General features: G+C 43.2%; 1 protein-coding gene across 6 annotated transcripts in view; it reads right to left on the minus strand.

Moving 5' to 3' along the window:
- Positions 1-395: 395 nt before the first annotated feature.
- pde4ca (phosphodiesterase 4C, cAMP-specific a) overlaps positions 396-22,600 on the minus strand; it is a 57,316-nt gene continuing 35,111 nt past the window's right edge. For 3 of the 6 annotated variants that reach the window (XM_052477140.1, XM_052477144.1, XM_052477143.1), the window contains exons 2-15: positions 18,995-19,186; positions 18,254-18,295; positions 17,492-17,528; positions 15,375-15,448; positions 15,174-15,223; positions 14,760-14,878; positions 6,463-6,556; positions 6,008-6,183; positions 5,743-5,841; positions 5,385-5,549; positions 5,140-5,239; positions 4,657-4,934; positions 4,039-4,221; positions 396-3,898 (exon numbers count right to left, since the gene is read on the minus strand). In XM_052477140.1, the coding sequence (XP_052333100.1) occupies positions 3,371-3,898; positions 4,039-4,221; positions 4,657-4,934; positions 5,140-5,239; positions 5,385-5,549; positions 5,743-5,841; positions 6,008-6,183; positions 6,463-6,556; positions 14,760-14,878; positions 15,174-15,223; positions 15,375-15,448; positions 17,492-17,528; positions 18,254-18,295; positions 18,995-19,186 (2,137 nt within the window). In that variant the 3' untranslated portion in view covers positions 396-3,370. The remainder of the gene's footprint in view (positions 3,899-4,038; positions 4,222-4,656; positions 4,935-5,139; positions 5,240-5,384; positions 5,550-5,742; positions 5,842-6,007; positions 6,184-6,462; positions 6,557-14,759; positions 14,879-15,173; positions 15,224-15,374; positions 15,449-17,491; positions 17,529-18,253; positions 18,296-18,994; positions 19,187-22,600) is intronic. The other 3 variants (XM_035800347.2, XM_035800349.2, XM_052477141.1) reach the window with 3 other exon arrangements.

Genomic DNA, 22,600 nt, shown 5'->3' on the forward strand with positions numbered 1-22,600 from the left:
ATTATTCTGACATGTCACATTCTTAAAATAAATTGGTGATCCTAACTGACCTAAAACAAGGAATTTTTACTCAGATTAAATGTCAGGAATTGTGAAAAACGTGTAAATGTGTTTGGCTAAGATGTAAACTTCCGACTTCAACTGTCCATCACTGGGCCCAACCCATCGCACCACTGATAGCTCCTGATTCAATTATTTTTCCATCTATCCCTTGCTAGTATGACTGTAGTCAACATAAATATGTTTTTATTTAGAATGATTGTTTAAACAAGCTCCTATTGAAATGCACTTAGATAACCGTAATGTAATCTGAATTTCGTGTCATTGGGAAAAAAATCGTGTGTATCATTGTAGCATTCCATGGTCAACATTATTTCCAATAAGCATCCATGATGTCAAAAGCATGAAGACTCCTTTATTGAAAAGGTGGACAGGCGTACAGTAACAGTAAGCACTTAGAAACCCGTAGTAAACAGTTGTGTTTGGATTGTCGAGACTGCAGACAGGTGTTCTGGGCCAAGTTTCCCAAAAGCATCATAACGCTAAGTTCAATTTAGCCTTGAGATGCTTTTGGGAAACTGGGACCTGTTCAGGAGAGAAACATAGGAACGGCGTGTCTGAAACTGGGATCTCCTACTCTACTGATGTTATCCAGAAAATCCTGAAAGTTTGAGTATTTTTGCTTTCTTTAATGGCAGATAGGAAAACTAAAACATTTGGTTGAGTTCTGTAGTTGAAATCTGTCCCATTTTCTTTTCTCTCCCAAAGCTCGGAAGGTAGCTACAAATAAATACTCCGCCTCCGACAAAGTCTATAGTTCTTCATTTCGGACATATATATAGAAATAATAAATAAACTGTACACAAAGCATTGTGAGGAAAGTATACAAAACAATACATGAAATATACAAAACAATAAATGTTAGACAGTCATTGCGAGGGCTGGTGAACTTTTTGTTGTTGCATGACAGCTGAGGAAGGCAGAAAGGCTTGCTTTGAGTTCTTGACTGTTTGTGCTCCTTAGCTACATTATGCATGACACTGGATTCTCTCCACCTTATATCAAATCTAGGCTGAAAGAAAACATATGCAAATATAAGGCTCCAGAAAGTGTCATTTCTAGATCTTTCGTAAAAACACAACATAAATTTACTCCACGATGGCGGTTCAACGTTTGTGTTTCGTCCACAGATGAGTTTATCTTAGTTACTTGAAAACTCTCCTTGTGAATCTTGCAGCAAAAAACAAACAAAAAAAAGTATATTTATCAAAATATATTGTGGTTAGTTACAAAAAGGTTAAATTCCATAACCTAACAAGTCCCCTATTTCAGCTGCAGTGGTCCAGCCTGTGCTGTGAATCAATTGTAATAATCAGGCCGTATAATACCAGAATACAGACAGAAAACTAACGTGGATGAGTCAAGTTACATTACACTCAACTGTGCTGGAAGTGCAGAGACTGGTGAAAGTACCATACAGAGTGCTTTGGTTTCTTTACAAATTCAATTCATCAAAACGTCCAACCATTCAAACATACCACTTACTTTAAGACAAGTACAGTTATCGGGGGATTATTGTTCTGAAACCGAAAACCTATTTGGACAGAACGAGTGCACAGGGAGGGAGACGTGATCAACAATGCTGTCAGTCAGTCATTGATGGAAACTAGCCAGGGGCAAAATGGAAATTACAGTACGAATTGTGTCATGCTTGCCTGGCACTTGTACTGTCATTGGCTTTGTCCCTGTGAAGAGCAGAATATTGACCAATGACAAAGGGAAAGGGGGGGGGGGGCATTCTGGCACAGAGAACTGGCCCATGGCAGAATTGCGCTTAAGTGGCACATCTTTCACACATCTCTGAAATAGTTTGGCAAATATTACAACTTTTTCTTCACAAACCCAGATGACATAGTACATGCTAACAATGTATCTTATTTAGTAATTCAACTGGTTGAAAATGTGACCAGTTCTTATCTTAGTCCAGGTTTCCCCCAAAAAACAACCAGTTCTCCTAATGTGCCAGGCTATGTAAGTGCTGGTTACACCGTCCACCAATGTGTTCATGGATTGGCACAAGCCCTTTCAAGCAGGGCATTGGCTGTGAGTTCAATTGTAAAAGTGCTAAAAGTGGAGGCAGACTGATGAAAATGGGTGCCGTGAAGAGGTTAAAGATACACACACAAGTACAGCATAGAGCCGTGTGTATACACTTTGAGTGACGTTCAATAAATAAAATCATACAGAAAAGGGTTGAAGTCTGAACTGAAGTCTTAACCCAAAGTGCTTTGGGTACAATAAAACCATAGCTAAACCCAATCCAATTAACATAACTATAGTCAATTTACAGTAGGCATGGGCATTTTCAATGCCTTGAATTGTATTACACGGGCTGACTTCAATTCCCAAATTTCAACACTGGGAGGCGCCAGGTGCAAACAGCATAGCTTTGTCTTACTTTTATGCCCCGACAACGACTGGCTCAGGGTTCGTTTAGGTAGGTGTACACGTAACGGGTCGGGTTAGGACTGTGTGAGGAAGAACGGACCCTAAACCAATTTGTTTTTGTAATGCTGCTGTAGTGCTGCTGCTTCAGTCAATCTTAGCACAAGACCCCATGCGAGGCACCTCGTAGCAGTTGCAACAGTGGTACCCAAAAAGTGTCGTTGTTGCATTTGAAACAATCTCTTCCTCAAACCATTCTGAAGGCCTGCTCTGTACTTTGTCCTTTTGTGGTACATATCTGGTAAGGTCTGCAGTTGACCAGTAAAAACCACTTCCTGCACTCTTTTGAAAGGCCTTGAATAAAATATCAAATCATCAACAGTTGTGAAGGCAGGCAAACATTGCCATTGGCCAAATTCCTGTTTATTGCGCTGTGTGGCATAAAGTCTCAAAAGAAATTATGGCGTTTGTTGTTACTAAGTTCAACGCGCCGTCAATTGTTTCAAGCAGTCATAAGTAGTCAAAAGGAAGACGTGTCCCCGCAAAACTCCTCGCTCCTTTGTCGTAGACCTGGCTGTCAAAACAGGAAGGTTGGTTACCTCAGCGTCTCTTGAAAAACGTAAGCCAAACACGGTGACGCATGTTCAACTCCGAAACATATCGGTAAAACACAAAAGACCAGCTCAAAAGCACGGTTTCCTGTTCTCTGCAACCTAACAAATAGGAACCGTGGGGCTTTCCTCTCTCCAGTGCAAGGTGACTGCTGTGTAAGTGCAGACTTCCCGAACGCACCCCCTTTACGTTCTCTACCTCAGCTTTGTCCTGCCATTCAGTCCAAAGAAGCCAAAGATGGGGGGTAAAGGGTTCAGGGGGAGGCACAGAAAATCAACAAAAAAAACTAACAAAAAAGAACATTGCACTGGTGTTATGTACCTAGCCTGAAGCGCCTCACACCGGCATTACCTTCTTGGTCATGTTCTTTGTCTTCGGCTGCCTCCTTGTCTGGGTCAGAGTCAGTGGACAAAGTCGTGCCACCGAGATTGAGGACAGAGGTGGCCATTTTAGAAAGCCCCTGATAGTGTGGGTGAGCAGTGGCAGACACGGAATGGAGTCTGCTGTCCGGGTCAGTTCTAGAAGGATCCGCCCCAGTGCTACTGTACCCCTCCTCCTCTTCTGGGGGGCTCTCTGTGTCGGACTCGCCTTCCTCCTCTAGGGTCAGCTCAAACTGGAATTTGTCTCCGATGGAAGATCCACCCCCTCCGGACCCCATGGCTCCCCCAGGCAGGCCCACCTTGTCCTGGGCCTCGGGGGTAGGCGAGGGGCTGTGGGGGATCATGCTCTGGTACCACTCGCGGTTGTCCTCTAGCGTGTCTAGGATCTCCTGGGCGTCGGGATGGACCAGGTCGGCCCACGTCTCCCACAGAGGGTGAACGATGTAGTCTATGAAGCCCACCTGGAGGGGAAGAGGAATATATTCATTGACATATTTGCCAGAGAGGCAGACCTTTATCCCGAAACAGACAGCGTATGTCTCTATGCATGTGTACATAGTGTGTATCTGTGTCTCTGTGCTTGTGTGTGTCGTAACCACACCTGGTTCTTCTCGATGGAGGCGTTGTGTTTGTCACACATGGGGCTGATCTCCATGCCCTTGTCCCTCTCCCTGTCCCCCTGGGTGAAGAACTCCACCATGATGCGGTCGGTCCACTGGCGGTACAGCTCCAGGGGCTTGGTGGGGTTACTGAGGTCAGCACAGTGAACCATGTTCTGGAGGACCTGGAGAAACCCAAAACCCACTTCTTATTGAGCATTGAGGAATGAAACGGCCGTAGAATCATATCAGTCAATCAATCCAATCTATTTCGTAAAGCCCTTTTTACGTCAGCAGTTGTCACAAAGTGCTTATACAAGAAGTAAATGTCTGTTGGCTTCTCATATCCGAGCATTCAGAGGTCGAGACAGGTCGAGGCAGCAGGTGCAGTAATATGTTCCCAATGGTTCAGTTGGTAGGAGCATGGTGCTGTCAGTTTAGGTAAATGTTTTGGGGTTCAATTCCTGAATATGCCAAATACACTGAATGAATGGGTTAATTGTAAGAGGCTTGGGATGAAAGTGTCAGCCAAAATGGCCATATTATCATCTAATTCACAACAGTTATGCTGAATACGAATCCCTGCTAAGAGAATGAATGGGATTCTTTCTGAGTCTAACCTGGATGCGATCGCCATAGTTGTCCAGCAGCAGCACTCCAGAGCTGGTCACTTTCTTGGTCTCCACCATGGTCTTCAGGTCCGCCAGCAGGTTCATGTGTTTGGACATGTCTGTGGCTAACACCATGTCTATGACCATCTTGCGTAGGGACTGTCTCTGTTTCTTGCTGAGGTTCTGGAAGATGTCACAGTTGTTCTCCTGCAGCAGCTTGAAGCCCACAGCCAGGTGGTGGTTCTCCAGGACTGACACGTCATTATACATCAGGGCCAACTCTGAGTCTGAACGGACACACAGGAGAGAATGGAACAGTGTTGAACAGACAAAGACAGATAGATATATATACGCACACACACGAAGAGAGATATTCTACAGCAAACTGGTGGCGTGCGGGCCAGATGTGGCCCGTGAATTGATTTTAATGTGGACACACAAAGGATTCCAAGATTTGAAACATCTACATCCTAGTGCCCCATGTGAACTCACTGGTGTTAATGAGGAACTGATTGGACACCCCCGGATGGTCCACATCATGTATAGCACTGGCAAACAAAGCAGCCAAGATCTCCAAGTCAGTGAACACAGCCTGCAGAGATGGGAGAAACACAGGGATGTTAATGCAGGTAAATACCGTATGTGTGTGGGACTCATATATTGACATAACAACAATATGGTATTAAAAATACAGTATTGTCAGTTTCTAGCTAAAAAGTTGTATTGTATTGACGTACCTCCAGGGCGGGGGTGGAGAGAAGGACGTGGGTGGACTGGACCACGTCTGCAGCATGGATGTTGTTGTGGTAGGCCACATCGTGGTGGTAGTGGTCCTCCAGGGTCATCATGAAGGTGATGAAGGTGTCTGCAGGGATCTTGAAGGACTTCCGCAGCTCTCGCTCCTATAGAGGAAACATTGAAGGGGGAAAAAAACTAAATTGTCATCATTAGAGAGAGACTACTTAATTAAAGATCATTCTATTTAGAGAAATGCCATTTGAATCACATGAAACACACTTTTTATCCTTCAAGACAACAGTGACATCAACTAAGTTTCCCAAACAGTATCTTTGTGGACACAGATGGGTGACATACCTGGAAAATGGAATACATTGCCACCGTCAGTGGACGAGTCGCAGAATATTCAGATATTTTGAAAATATCCACACCCCATTGGTTTATGTCTTCCAACTCCTGCCAGATGGAAAAACATTTCAGTTAGAAAGAACAACAGATCATTTACCCCCTAAATGTGTTGGGGGCTACTAGATCCTGTCACAAGTGACAACTTGTGACAGAACAGAACCCTAAAAGGGAGGTAAGGGATGCAGTAAGGGAAAATAAGGGTTGTGTAGACTACCTTGGCAAGGAGGCTTTCCTGACTGGAAGGGACCCCGAAGCGGGGAATGCTGGATGGGGCCACACTGGGGATCAGGATAGGCTTCTTTACCCCCACGATCTGGGACATGGGGCGCTTCTTCTTGTCCGTCTTCTCCTTGGTGGGCGGAGACATGATCTCCATGTCGTGTTGCTTTTCTGTGGTACGGACAGACACGGCGCGTTATTACACATTGACACCGTGACAACCATAGGTTCAGAATGGTTGTCTATTGAAACTAGGGCTGGTGCCACTTTACATTGAGTTGAAGTGCCACAGATGTCATGTGGTTACATGGAATTATATTGTAATGGTGTAATGACATGTCACTATACAATACATATACATTAGTAACTATTAGGTCCACATAACAGGTCTCTACTAGCACAGTCAGTGAAGGCTTGTGGTGTGGGGGGGGGGTAGAGAGAGAGAGGTACCTAGGAAGGTGCTGGAGATGAACTCTGACACCTGGTTCCCTGATCTGCTGGTCTCTGATAGCTGAGTAAGCTCCCTGTTCAGCATCCTCTTGAACTGGGGAGACAAACCACAACACACCGCATCACTCTGACTGTCCCAATATACTTTTTACTGTAGACAGTGGACATACACATGGTAGGCACATGTACAGTACACAATGAGACATTTAGTAGTATGCAGTAAATGGTGTGTCACTTGCCGTCCAACCACAGCTGAAATAATACACTCTTAGAAAAAAAGGTGCTGTCTAGAACCTAAAATTGTTTCTCCGGCTTTCCCCATAGGAGAACCCTTTGAAGATCCCTTTTTGGTTTCATAAGAACTCCTTCCACAGAGGGCTCTACATGGAACCCAAAAGGGTTCTACCTGGAACCAAAAAGGACACCTGAAGAACCCTTTTGGAACACTGTAGTGCAGTAATACCACTTCACATACAGCGGTAACCTTTTCTGAGTATGTCCTTCTGCAAGACTATGTAGCTGGCATTAACTTTTCTACTGAAGTGGATGAGAATAACACCATTGTCTTTCTGAGATGCAGGGTTCTCTTCTCTATAAATATACACTATCTATACAAAAGATTAGTGGATTCGGGCTATTTCAGCCACACTCATTGCTGAAAGGTGAATCACATTGAGCACACAGCCATGCAATCTCCATAGACAAACATAGGCAGTAGAATGGCCTTACTGAAGAGCTCAGTGATTTTCAACGTGGCACCGTCATAGGATGCCACCTTTCCAACAAGTCAATTTGTCAAATTTCTGCCCTGCTAGAACTGACCCAGTCAACTGTAAATGTTGTTATTGTGACGTGGAAACGTCTAGAAGCAACAACGGCTCAGCCGCGAATGGTAGGCCACACAAGTTCACAGGACAGGACTGCCGAGTGCTGAAGCGCGTAGCGTGTAAATATCGTCTGTCCTCGGTTGCAACACTCATCACCAAGTTCCAAACTGCCTCTGGAAGCAACGTCAGTAGACAATGACATTCTAGATGATTCTGTGCTTCCAACTTTGTGGCAACAGTTTGGGGAAGGCACTTTCCTGTTTCAGCATGACAATGCCCCCGTGCACAAAACGAGGTCCATACAGAAATGGTTTGTCGAGATCGGTGTGGAAAAACTTGACTGGCCTGCACAAAGCCCTGTCCTCAACCCCATCAAATGGGATTAATAGGATTAATTGCCAACTGCGAGCCAGGACTAATCGCCTGACATGATTGCCCAACCTCACGAATACTCTTGTGGCTGAATGGAAGCAAGTCCCCGCAGCAATGTTCCAACATCTAGTGGAAAGCCTTCCCAGAAGAGTGGAGGCTGTTGTACCAGCAATGGGGGACCAACTCCATATTAATGCCCATGATTTTGGAATGAGATGTTTGACGGGCACGTGTCCACATACTTTTTGTACCTCAAAGTTTGTTCAAGAACGTTCTGGGGAAATGTACAAACCGTTCCGCAACGTAGCAAACGTTCAAGGGAACTGAATGCACCTCAGTATGTAGGCGATCTAGTTTGAGGCATTTATTTCACCCCTGCTACGTTAGGTGGGCCCTAGGTTGCTCAGCAAGAGTAAACAGTCTTGATCGGTACTCCAGACTTCCAGTCATCATCTAGCTCTAGTATGAGCCCGCCCCCTCGGTGACAGTCAATCAAGTGACGCCTTAGTTTCATGTAGTGTACATTCATTGTTCCCTGTGCTTCACTCATAGTGGCTAGAGTATAGGCTGGCTAGAATATAACCATTAGGAGGAGCTTACAGAGGAGGCTGAGTAGAGAACTCTTCCTTCATAGCTGCAGATGATCAAACAACGTATTATGTAATCATCATACACAAGGATAATAGAGATCCCCCTCTCTGAAACAGTGACAGTCTGCTCGGAAGACGCACACCCACAGATATATATATATATATATATACAGTGGGCTCTAAAAGTATTGGGAGAGTGATGCATTTTTTGTCCTTTTGACTCTGTACTCCAGCACTTTGGATTTGAAATGATGCAATGACGATGAGGTTAATTTGAGAGTATTTTCATCTATATCGGTTGAATAATTCTACATTCATATGGATGCTACCATGATGAGTGAGAAAGTTAGACTCACAAATATCATAACCCCAAGATATGCTAACTTCTCACCATTACAATAACATGGGAGGTTAGCATTTTTGAGGGGGTGCGATATTTGTGATTCTGCAACTTTCTCACTCATCCATTATTCACGATTCATTCAGGACTATCCGTAATCATGGTAGCATCCACATTAATGTAGAAGTGTTCAGAAACATATTCTATTCTTATTTACAATTCAAGTCAATCCAAAATGACACAATACATTATTTACCATTAATTTCTATTGGGCAAAGTTGTACTACTTTAACAGGTTTAGAAAGGAATTTGTCCCAATACTTTAGGTCCCCTAAAATGGAGGGACTATGTACAAAAAAGTGCTGTAATTTCTAAACAGTTCACCCGATATAGACAAAAATACCCTCAAATGAATGTTGACAGTCTGCACTTTAACCTCAGTCATTATATCATTTCAAATCCAAAGTGCTGGAGTACAGAGCCAAAACAACACTTCTGTCGCTGTCCCAATACTTTTGTCGCTCACTTTATATGGGCCATTCTACAAATTGGGGGTTGGAAGAAAATTTAAAAAATCCCATTTGTATAGTAGTTTTCCCAAACTTTCAGCACACATCTTCCAACATATGTCAGGTAGACATATAGAGTGTAATCGAGGGCTTTGTACTGTATTTATTTAACAATATTTTTGCTATTGCCTTGGATTAAATTAGAACATACCATGATGTAAATAAATGTTTGGAGATTTAACCATTTTTAAAAATGTTTAAATAGCGTTTTTGAGATGGGACTGCAATTTGCACCACTTCTGTAGAATCAACCATATGTGAAACACGCACACTTCTTACACACACACACAAAGATAAAGGGACACATCTGCATGCACATACATGAATGGACGTTATGGACTCACTCTATGCTCACGCACTCCTGGATGCACACACACACACACACACTCATACACATGCCAATACACACACACACACACGCTGCAAAGACAGTATCACTTCCCAACTAACTGCAAAGAACTCTGCAAACAAGGACACCTGTACTACACATTCATTCACCGAGAAACACGTGTATCTCATCCCAGCCCAGCCCATCTTACCTCAATGTACATCCTCGACACAAAAAACAAGTAATTGACTTCGGGCATTTCAGCACCAAATAAATCATGGAGTAGAAAGAAATGAATTAAAGACCAGATTCCTTCCTCTAGCTACTGTACTGTGTTTACGGTCCCTGGTACTGTACAAGCAGAACACACTCCGTGCTCCTGTCCTGCTTGCCTGAACTCCTCAATTCCACTGCAAGCAGACAGTCCACAAGAAAGCCTTTTTCCCACACGCTACAGGAATGGGCGAAGATAAAGAGTTTGCTCGCAAAAGGAAGCGCGAAAGCCAGGCTGAGGATGCGGGGTGCTGGGGAGCATGGCCGAGAAACGACTCCTGCCTCTATCCCTCAGCAGCACTATTCTGCCTGCTCTGTGTGTAAACTCCCAACTCCAACCCCCCCCCCAACCCCCTTCCATATTGCCCAAAGGAAGGAGCCGATCGGTGACCTGCTGCATCAGAGGCTGGGACAGGGGGACAGAGCTCATTGGCCCATGGTAGAGGAGACAGGTGGGGGCTGGTTGGGTTGGAGGCGGGGGGTTGAGGCTGCACCATATGCACCAAGTTTGAAGATGATGTGAGGGAGCCCAATGCCTTGAATGGCTGAGGTATTTATTTCACATATATATGAACGCATGGATGCGTTGCTAGTACTAACATGACGCTGTGAGGAAAGAGAAAATACTCATATGAAAATGGGAGAATGGGATGATTTGGCATGATATGCAACACGCTGTAGTATCATTATCATATTATACATGTAAAAATCCCAGATATTTGCAGAAAGCAGAGTAGAAAATACATTATTTTAGAAGAAGATAGAATATATTTTCCGAAATCCATTGCACATTATACACTGAACTAAAATAAATGCAACAATTTCAAAGGTTTTACTGATTTACAGTTCATATAAATTCATATGGCCCTAATCTATGGATTTCAAATGACTGGGAATACAGTTGCATTTGTTGGTCACAGATACCTTTAAAAAAAGGGAGGGGGCGTGGATCAGAAAACCAGTCCGTATTTGGTGTGACCACCATTTGCCTCATGCAGCGTGACACATCTCCTTTGCATAGAGTTGATCAGTCTGTTAATTGTGGCCTGTGGAATGTTGTCCCACTCCTCTTCAGTGGCTGTGCGAAGATATTGGATATTGGCATGAACTGGAACACGCTGTCGTACACGTCGATCCAGAGAATCTTAAACATGCTCAATGGGTGACATGTCTGGTGTGTATGCAGGCAATGGAAGAACTGGGACATTTTCAGCATCCAGGTATTGTGTACAGATCCTTGCGACATGGGGCCGTACATTATCATGCTGAAACATGAGGTGATGGTGGTGGATGAATAGCACAACAATGGGCCTCAGGATCTTGTCACGGCATCTGTGCATTCAAATTGCCATTGATAAAATGCAATTGTGTTGGTTGTCTGTAGTTTATGCCTGCCCATAATATAACCCCACCGCCACCATGGGGCACTCTGTTCACAAGGTTGACATCAGCAAACCGCTCGCCCACACAAGTCCATACACGCTGTCTGCCATCTGCCTGTTACAGTTGAAACTAGGATTCATCCGTGAAGAGCCCACTTCTCCAGCGTGCCAGTGGCCATCGAAGGTGAACATTTACCCACTGAAGTTGGTGACGACGCCGAACTGCAGTCAGGTCAAGACCCTGTTGAGGACAACGAGCACGCAGATGAGCTTCCCTGAGATGGTTTCTGACAGTCCTTTGGTTGTGCAAACCCACAGTTACATCAGCTGTCCGGCTCGCAAGCCAGATGTGGAGGTCCTGGTCTGATGTGGTTACACGTGGTCTGCAGTTGTGAGGCCAGTTGGACGTACTGCCAAATTCTCTAAAACGACGTTGGAGACAGCTTATCGTAGAGATTCAATTTTCTGGCAACAGACATTCCTGCAGTCAGCATGCCAATTGCATGCTTCCTCAAAACTTGAGGCATCCGTGGCATTGTGTTGTGTGACAAAACTGCACATTTTAGAGTTGCCTTTTATGTCCCCCAGCACAAGTTGCACCTGTGTAATGATCATGCTGTTTAATAAGCTTCTTGAAAACCACACCTGTCAAGTGGATGGATTATCTTGGCAAAGGAGAAATGCTAACTAACAGGGTTGTAAACAAATTTGTGCACAAAATTTGAGAGAAATAAGCTTTTTGTGCATATTGAACATTTCAGGGATCTTTTATTTCAGCTTATTTATTCAGTATATTTCTTGATACAATACAATGTCGTGAATATGGTTAACATACAAACTTGGTCAAATAGACCATACAAAGATGAATGGCAAAGGGTGAAATATTCATGAAGACAAACATACTTTTCTTTTATAGGAAAAATCAAGTGATGCAGAAACATCACTGATCCCTCTCCTGCAAGTTGTTGCAAGGTGCTAGCATGGATGATACCTCCCACTGGCTCTACCTTTTCATTGACTAATCTGCAGCGCATGAAACACACCAACACGTGTCTGTGTGTGTGCGTGACTGGCATGAGTGTGGTGTGTGCATCCAGACAGAGCCTGTGTGTGTTGGGTGGATGTGTGTGTACCCAGACAGAGCCTGTTTGTGTTGGGTGGATGTGTGTGTACCCAGGCAGAGCCTGTGTGTGTTGGGTGGATGTGTGTGTACCCAGACAGAGCCTGTGTGTGTTGGGTGGATGTGTGTGTACCCAGACAGAGCCTGTGTGTGTTGGGCGGATGTGTGTGTACCCAGACAGAGCCTGTGTGTGTTGGGCGGATGTGTGTGTACCCAGACAGAGCCTGTGTGTGTTGGGTGGATGTGTGTGTACCCAACGCACATGGCTCTTGCGTAGGCAGGCTAATCATGGAACCACACAAGCTATAAACAAAGAGTGTTGTAGTGCTATTTTTTTGTTGGACATCATCATTTCTTAAAGTTTGTAGGATACCAACAGATAGCCTATTGAATATCATTATAGAATATGCATAAGATGCCGACGTCCACACATATTGTCTCAATAAATTGTTTTGTTTTTAATACCCTCAAACAACAAGTTAGGCATACCTAATTGCAAAATAGGCCATCATCACTGTGGATGATAATTCTTCACGTTTTCAGTGAAACATGCAAATTGCATCTGCATTGCCACTCATTTGATCTCAATCATTTTCAAGGGAATATTCATTTAGAGCTTCATGAATTACCGTTTCATGAGCGAATTAGCGCAGATGGTGTTAAACTATAAGCCTTTCTGTATTTTGATTCAAGCACGGTCTGCTCTATTGAGTTTTGGCCGCATGCAGTTTCTTTTTGTTGACTATTCAGCTAACCATCCTAAAATGTAATAGGAAATGAGGTGGTGTTTTTGGTATTACAGTAAAGTTATACTAGTATTTTAACCAAGTGGAATTGTCATAAATAAATATAATTTTGTATATTTAAAATTATAAAATGGTAAGTTTGGATCCTGCCTGCTGATTGGTTGATAGCTATTAGTTATTCACAATAGTTCATGCAAAATGCCATGATGCCATTATTACATTTCAAGTATCAATGTGCATCCAGAGTCCCACAGCCCAGCCAGCCATTCATAAACTTCATCACCCATGGAGAAAAGCATCTATATATTATTTCCCCATGCTTCTTGCCTAGCATTTGGTTTGGTACAGCGGGGGTAAACATGTTTATTTTATCAATGTAATCTTTTATTTAACTGGGCAAGTCAATTAAGAACAAAGTCTTATGTACAATGACAGCTTTGCTGTGTGCCTATCTACCCTGTGTAACATGTTGACTTAGCTTTTTTGTGATCTCCACTGTGCCATGCATATGAAGGTGACGAGACTGACAGCTTCTCTGATCCACGCCGAATTCATTTGTCAGGATTATTATAATGGATATATCCAAAGAATTGGCAATAGATGTGGTTGTGTGTTAGCTTTAGTTGGTTAGCTAGCTAGCAAAGGAGAAGTAACGTTAGCTTAGCTATAGCTATCTTATTGACTCGACAATCAGCTAATTGTTGTTTATTTATAAAGCATTTATTAATTCATTGTTAGCTGAAGTTCTTGTTGCCTATTTAAACATGATTTATTAAGTGATTATTTATTGAAGTTCATGTCTCTCGTCATCATCATTGAACCGCTGCTAGCTAGCTACAGTACATGCTAATGATTTGTTTAACATAGCAATGTGGATATATATATATATATTGCTCACGTTGACATAAGTGTGAAATACTATTTTTTTTTTAATCTGTTTTAATTGGGGGGGGTTACGTGTTTTGGCTAAATAAGAAGGAAACTAGATTAAATCTGAAAGAGAGTCTTTATAGATATTGTGCAGCTACAGATACAAATGTGATACAATTTCTCTGTAGATTCATTTGGCTAGGTCACGATGCATACAGCATACAGCACTCTACATCGCAGACATTCATGACAACTCTTCATAAAGCCAAGATGATTCTGGTGGGCCTTGAGGACTCGGTAGGATATTGCATATTGTTTAAGTCCATCATAGCGAATTAACTCAAACTGAACCAAATCAAGACATTAGTAGCTTCAACCTTACCATTGAAGTCAAGAGTACAGGTGACTCATTAAAGCACCCAGGGTTATGTGTGTGTGTGTGTGTGTGTGTGTGTGTGTGTGTGTGTGTGTGTGTGTGTGTGTGTGTGTGTGTGTGTGTGTGTGTGTGTGTGTGTGTGTGTGTGTGTGTGTGTGTGTGTGTGTGTGTGTGTGTGTGGGGGAGTACGTGCGTGCGTGCGTGCGCGTGTATGTGTGCGCGGTTTTACTATCCTTGTGGGGACCAGAAGTCCTCACAAGGATGGTAAAACAAAGAAAAATTTGGTGGGGACATTTCTCCGGTCCCCAAAAGGAAAAATGCTATTTTAGACTTAGGGGTTAGGTTTGCTGTTAGGGTTCCATTATGGTTAGAATTAGAGTTAGGGGTTAAGGTTAGGGTTAGGTTAAGGGTTTGATTTAGGGTTTAGGGAAAATAGTATTTTGAATGGGAATCACTTGTTTGGTCCCCATAAAGATAGTAAAACAAATGTGTGTGTGACTGTACCTTGTTGGAGGCCATCTCGCTGACAGAGTGGCGTGTCTTCAGAGTCTCCAGCTGCTCCAGACACCAGTCCAGCTCGTCCAGAGTCTCCACGGCCAGCTGCTGGAACGGCTCCTCTGTCACACCCACACAAGGACAACACACAAGGAAATGAGCCCATCGATTCAAAGTGCTTTCAACGTTCAACGTTCATTCAAGAACCAATGATTCAATCCAGAATGTTGTCCAATGACGCAAGTCCCCTTTGCGGTTTCTATGGATGGTTAGAAAATCAGTTCTGTTTAATCAAAGATGGGTAACCTAGGAGGCAACCTTGTTAAGATCTCGCCCAACTTTTGTAAAGCAAAAAAACAACAACTTTAAACTGCTGAATGAATAGTCAAACAAACTCAACCAATCACATACTTCAGAAACCCTCACCTGCCAAGGTTGTCTTGCACATGGATGGTGGGTTACTGCCAGTTCTCCTATGGACACAGACATCCCAGTTTGAGTCAAGTTTATAAATATATATATATAATGCATATCTATATCTACTTTGTATCTCCTGTTCACTTCATTGTTAAAGGATTTGGGGGACATGCGAGTTTGGGTATGAGAGGTGTATATTGAACGTACTTGCTGGGTTGACGATCTTGCTGGTGGGTCAAAACGGCGAAGTTGCTTCTTACCGTCCTCAAACTGGCAAGTACCTACAAGAACGGTAAAGATAAATAGGGTACGTCATCTCTACATTGTGATAGTTGAGGTCCGTCATGTATGAATAAAAACACATGCAAATTGTTATTTCAACACTAGATTAGTGGGATTAATATTTACCCTGTGAGTGTTTGTATCCTATCAAATTTGCCGTTGAATGTAAGGTACCTCAATTGTTTGTGTAAAATATTTTTGTCAGGATGCCAAAAGCTACACTACAAAAAAAAGTACCAAAAGTATGTGGACACATGCTCGTCGAACATCTTATTCCAATATCATGGGCATTAATATGGAGTTGGTCCCCCTCTCTGCTGCTAAAACAGCCTCCACTCTTCTGGGAAGGCTTTCCGCTAGATGTTGGGACGTTTCCGTGCGGGGACTTGCTTCCATTCAGCCACAAGAGCATTAGTGAGGTCGAGTAGTGATGTTGGGCGATTAAGCCTGGCTCACAGTCGGCGTTCCAATTCATCCCAAAGGTGTTCCGTGGGGTTAAGGACAGGGCTCTGTGCAAGCCAGTCAAGTTCTTCCACACCAATCTCGACAAACCATTTTTGTATGGACCACGCTTTTGTGCACAGGGAAATTGTCATACTGAAACAAGAAAAGGCCTTCCCCAAACTGTTGCCACAAAGTTGGAAGCACAGAATCGTCTAGAAAGTCATTGTATACTGTAGCATTAAGATTTCCCTTCAGTGGAACTAATGGGCCTAATCTCAAACCATGAAAAACAGCCCCAGACCATTATTCCTCCTCCAACAAACTTTACAGTTGACACTATGCATTGGGGCAGGTAGCGTTCTCCTGGCATCCACCAAAACCCAGATGGTGAAGCATGTTTCCACTGCTCCAGAGTCCAATGGCAGCGAGCTTTACACCACTCCAGCCAACGCTTGGCGATCTTAGGCTTTTGTGCGGCTGCTCAGCCATGGAAACCCATTACATGAAGCTCCCGACGAACAGTTCTTGTGCTGACGTTTCTTCCTGAGGCAGAAAGGAACTTGGTAGTGAGTGTTGCAACCGAGGACAGACGATTTTTACACGCTACGCGCTTCAGCACTCGGTGGTCCCGTTCTGTGAGCTTGTGTGGCCTACCACTTCACGGCTGAGCCGTTGTTACACCTAGACGTTTCCTCTTCACAATAACAGCACTTACTGTTGACTGGGAGCAGCTCTAGCAGGGCAAAAAAAAATTACGAACTGACTTGTTGGAAAGGTGGCATCCTATGCCAAGTGGAAAGTCACTTAGCTCTTCAGTAAGTTCATTCTACTGTCAATGTTTGTCTATGGAGATTGCATGGCGGTGTGCTCAATTGTATATACCTGTCAGCAACGGGTGTGGCTGAAATAGCCGAAACCTCTAATTTGAAGGGGTGTCCACATACTGTTGTATGTATAGTGTATCTTATAAGCCCCACCCCATACGTCATACATGTCAGAGTCTGGGCGCCCATCGAAATCTTGAGTCAGCACATTAAAAGAGACGGTATCTGGTTTCCTGCGGGTGTCTTACCAGTCAGCAGCCATATCGAGGGAATGCCGTATTAGATTCCTAGCTTGTTCAGTAAAGTGAGTCCAGCTGTGACGCACTTCCCCCGTCATAGGCCCGGCTGCCGCGATGCGCCAGCCACATGCCAAAGGCTGTTCCGGTGGTCCTCTCTACTAGTGTCACTGGTGCCTAGTGACAGCTGTGACTTCACTGGGGCAATGGCAACAACCTATTTATAGGTATTATTTTTTTAAAAGTCTTAGTTAGTCGGTGTTCAGTCAGATTTATGAGTTATTTCCTTGTTGTGTTGGTGTGCTTAAAGAAGGTGAAGCTACATTACAGCTATTGGCTAGAGAGAGAGAGGGGTAAAAGGTAGAAGAGAGACTGCTGAAAGAGCAACGAGCAGGATTCAAACCTATGCTCGCACCAATACACACTGGTCATGTGCTCCAGTGGCAGCAGCCTATACCCCTAGACCCCCCAGGTAATTTGCTGAATCATTTGTTTGGCTGAAAAACACAGGAAAGGGCACAATATTTCCAAAACTAACCTGTGCAAATGGTGTCACAATCATGTCTTCTCCATGTCTACAATGGAGAGAAAAAACGGAACAAAATGAGGTTACGTCTAGACATTGGTCATGGTCTTGATGTTTTCAAAGTACAGTAATGGAATCAGTGAAAAAGTTAAACAAATTGCAACCACTTAATGCGCATAAAATATTTAGGTTAATTAATCCAACATACCTACTGTGGTACTAATGACTACTGTGGTACTAATGACTACTGTGGTACTAATGACTACTGTGCACATTACACATTTGCAATAATCCTAATTCTTAATCAGGACTCTTGAGGATTGCAGTATCTTATCATTTTTTATATACAATTAATCTTTTCATTAGCATAAATACAGTCATTTTTGTGTTTTTATTCTTCTTTGTGTCAGTGTCTGAAATAAAACTTCAACAACCTGACATTAAAGCAAAGAAAAAAGAGAAGGGTAGACCAGGCCAGGTGAAATGCAGGTCAAACAAGGGATGCCATGCACTGTACATGTTATGAACCCGTGAGATAGGGAGACATTAAAGTGCAACTTGTAAAGTTATAGGGTTGGGGAGTTATGCTAAGGTATTTTCTTGAAGCTTCACATGCAAAACAAAAATGGCTTTCTCGGGGGTCACCTAGGGGAGGGCTAAAGTTTTAGTCACTGGTGCCATGGGGAGGGGACAATGGCTCTGAAACCTGTAATGGAGAATGCAGGACAGGCCTTTGAGGGAACCTAAGTCAGTGTTTTGTCAAGTTCTTCTCACCGAGACAACCAGTTGACTTCCCAGTGCTTCAAGCTTTCTTCCCTTTAAAAACAGAGGCAAGAGTTGGTGACCTGCAACCGATTCATCACAAGCTAAGGTGTTCAGACACAAACTGGCTTAGGCTGACAGTAGGCTGGAAAACCAAACAGCAGAAGAAGAAGAAAGAAAATATGGAAGTGACCAATTTTTCCCACTTTGTCTATGTCTCATCCTACCGAAGCAGAGTTGACATGCAAGCGTGCTGGGATGGAAAGAACTGCTGGTTTCAGTAATAGGGGCTTTCAAACTGGAGGATGGTAGATTTTCCAAACCCACAGAGCAATATGGTTTAATATAACATTTTGTGCTAATAAAACTGTGCGACATTTAAAAAAAAAGCACAATAGAGAGCTTAAGATACAGTCCACTTAGTAGGCTCTTTCACAGAATAACTTAAGGGACCACACAAACTACTGTAGTATAAGGGAAAGATTTCAAATTGGCCTAACATGTTCCTCATGCTTTGCGATTGGAATTCCCTTATGGAAAGCGATCCAAGAAATGACTTGCTTTCCACATATGATTTGATCTGTTCCACAAAACCATATCTGTATATAACCTTGGAGTGGAAAACCTTGTATCATCAAGGCCTACAGTGAGACATCTCTGCCATGACACTTACCAATTGATATGAAAGGAAGGTGAAAGGTCACAGAGGGAGACATTAACCAAAAGGAAGAGAGGGGAGGGGGGGGCACTTACAGCTCACTGGCAGTGGAGGAGTTCCTCGAGGGGGCCTTGGGTGAGAGGTCAAAGTCAGAGTCGGAGCGGTAGAGGAAAGATTCCCGGCGCTGGCTGTGGGCGTAGTTGGCCTGGAGCACCAGGCCGGAGCCGGGACTGGCCTGGGGGTCCAGAGGGCTACGCCCCACCGACAATCCATTCTCAACATCAAAACTATGGGGTAGATAAAGAGGAAGAGAGAAGATGAGGAAATAATTCACTGTTCTCAACATCCGGTTCTCACTCATTTCTTACTATCATTCATCATTGTAATAATCATGCTTCAAAAATCATTGGAATTTCTTAAAAACTATGCTCTGTCACTCAATAAATTGAACGCACCTCGTGCACACAGCATGCAATTACATTTTGTTGTCGCACAATACACAAAAAAATGGAATAATTCGCAACAAAGGACTTTTCTTTGAGACTGATGTCTGGTCAGACATCACCAAAGGGCCTCAGGTAGACCAGACAAAATAATCAAGCCCCCCCCCCCACACACACACACCCCTCCTCAACAAATTAATGTTCATTTGAGAAAGCCCCCAACCTAAAAATATCAAAATGGCGTCAATCCTCGCACAAGCCCCTTTCAACATCGAATGTGATTTATCAAAAGCACAGGAAATGGCAGCATTTAAAAAAAAAGGCCCATCATTGTTCCAAGTCACACCGATAAATAAACCTGATATGAAAGAAAACATTTGTGGTGGAGAGGGGAACAAAAACATATAATAAGGCATTGTGGAGTTGGGTACGTCAGAAAACATTTCAATGGCACTCAGGAAGAGCAGTGTGTCTGAATGGTGTTGGCTGGTCAGACTGTGGGAACTGGCTATTTGATGACGAGGATCAGTCTGAGGTAGCTGCTACCAGGACCCCTATCAACTAAAAAAACATCTTCATGGCAATTCTATAAACTATAAACACCATATTTAAGGCAATTCATATAGATATGAATACATCCATATGAATTCAGATTACTGCATCTCTGCCATGCGTAGCCAAGGTTGACATGCATGATCAGTTCTCTTAGGTAATAACGCACCTCAATAGTCTAAAGGGGCTTCCTCTCCTCGTCTCCTTCCCTTCATCTGCGACAGGTCTTAAAAACACAGGTGGATCAAAGGGGACCCCCCCCAAATTAGTTCTACACTACATATCTGCCCCATCACATCCACCAGCAGAGCATTTTCAGATCTGTGCAGACAAAGGGAAGGAGACGAGATAAGGAAGCCACTGTAGATTATTGAGATGCGGCCAAGAGTCTGCACTGCCTATAGTAGAGGGAACTGGGATGCAGCCACGCATTGATTGGGCTGCAAGATCAGACATGTGATGTAGGATTCGGTGGGGAGATAAAAATAGCCCTTCAGTATTGACGTGGTAGAATGTGAGTTGTGCTATTTATAGACTATAGACTCTTCAGGTAGAGTGGAGTGTCCAGATCCCACCGGGCTTGGTCCGTCTCCAGCCAAATAAAGGCATTTCCACCTTGATCCACATCCACAGTCCCCCAACCTCCGCTAACATCCAAGATTTGCTCCACTTGGTATGCGGGTTCTGATGAACTCCAGAGCCGGAAAACCGTTTGCAGAAACTGTGGCGGTTCTTCGGACAGATACGGGATGTAGTTCGATCCCTTTGCAAACAATTAGTGCAGAGTGATATGAGAAAAAAGAAAAGTTAAAAAAAACATCACGCTAAAACAGTTATGGAAGACGTAATTGAAACTAACCCGAGCTAGAACTTTCCCAGTAGACGTCTCTCGTCTGATGACACGAGGCAATATTGAGACAATATTAACATCGTTGTTTGTCCGATGAGCTATTAAACAGTAGTGCCAGTGGTTTCATGGCAAAAATCTAACTTTCTGCGCTGTTTTGGGAACCCCACTGGAGGGATTTCTTTTGCTGGCAGTCAGGTGCATAGAAATATATATTGATACATAATAGATAGTACATACAAATCATCAAATTTGATCTGATCTTCATCTAAGTCCACAACAATAAACAAACACAGTGTGCTTAAACTAATAACACACAAATTATTGTATTTTTCTTGTCCATATTGAATACATCATTTAAACATTCACAGTGTAGGTTGGAAAAAGTATCTGAACCCCTAGGCTAATGACTTCTCCAAAAGCTAATTGGAGTCAGGAGTCAGCTAACCTGGAGTCCAATCAATTAGACAAGATTGGAGATGTTGGTTAGAGCTGCCCTGCCCTATTAATAACAATCACAAAATTTGAGTTTGCTATTCCCAAGAAGCATTGCCTGATGTGAACCATGCCTCGAACAAAAGAGATCTCAGGAGACGTAAGATTAAGAATGGTTGACTTGCATAAAGCTGGAAAGGGTTACAAAAGTATATCTAAAAGCCTTGATGTTCATCAGTCCACAGTAAATACAAATGGTCTATAAATGGAGAAAGTTCAACACCATTGCTACTCTCCCTAGGAGTGGCCGTCCTGCAAAAATGACTGCAAGAGCACAGTGCAGAATGCTCAATGAGGTTAAGAAGACTCCTAGAGTGTCAGCTAAACACTTTCAGAAATCTCTGGAACATGCTAACATATCTGTTAACGAGTCTACGATATGTGAAACACTAAACAGGAATGGTCATGAGAGGACACCATGGAAGAAGCCACTGCTGTCCAAAAAACATTACTGCACGTCTGAAGTTTGCAGAAGTGCATGTGGATGTTCCACAGAGCTACCGGTGAAATATTCTGTGGTTAGATTAAACTACAGTTGAGTTGTTTACAAGGAACACCCAACACTATGTGTGGAGAAAAAAAGGCACAGCACACCAACATCAAAAACTCAACCCAACTGTAAAGTATGGTGGAGACGGGGCATCATGGTTTGGGGCAGCTTTGCTCACTCAGGACCTGGACAGCTTTCTATCGTCGATGGAAAAACGAATTCCCAAGTTCATCAAGACATTTTGCAGGAGAATGTAAGGCTATCTGTCTGCCAACTGAAGCTCAACAGAAGTTGGGTGATCCAAAAGGACAACGACCCAAGACACAGAAGTAAATCAACAACAGAATGACTTCAACAGACGAAAATACTCCTTCTGGTTTGGCCCAGTCAGAGTCCTGACCTCAACCTGATTGAGATGCTGTGGCATGACCTCAAGAGAGTGGTTCACACCAGACATCCCAAGAATATTGCGGAACTGAAACAGTTTTGTAAAGAGGAATGGTCCAAAATTCTTCCTGCCCGTTGTGTGGGTCTGATCCGCAACTGCAGAAAATGTTTGGTTGAGGTTATTGCTGTCAAAGGAGGGTCAACCAGTTATTAAATCCAAGGGTTCACATACTTTTCCCACCCTGCACTGTGAATGTTTACACGGTGTGTTCAATAAAGACATGAAAACGTTTCATTGTTTGTGTTATTAGTTTAAGCAGACTGTGTTTTCTATTGTTGTGACTATGATGAAGATCAGATCAAACGTTATGACCAATTTAGGAATCCAGGTAATTCCAAAGGGTTCACATACATTTAGGATTAAAGTCAAGACAAAAGGAGAGAACAATAGGCAAGACAAAAAATATATTATGTAAAAAATGGCTAC

This window comes from Oncorhynchus keta, chromosome 23 (genome assembly GCF_023373465.1).
Source record: "Oncorhynchus keta strain PuntledgeMale-10-30-2019 chromosome 23, Oket_V2, whole genome shotgun sequence".
NCBI classification, from domain to species: Eukaryota; Metazoa; Chordata; class Actinopteri; order Salmoniformes; family Salmonidae; genus Oncorhynchus; species Oncorhynchus keta.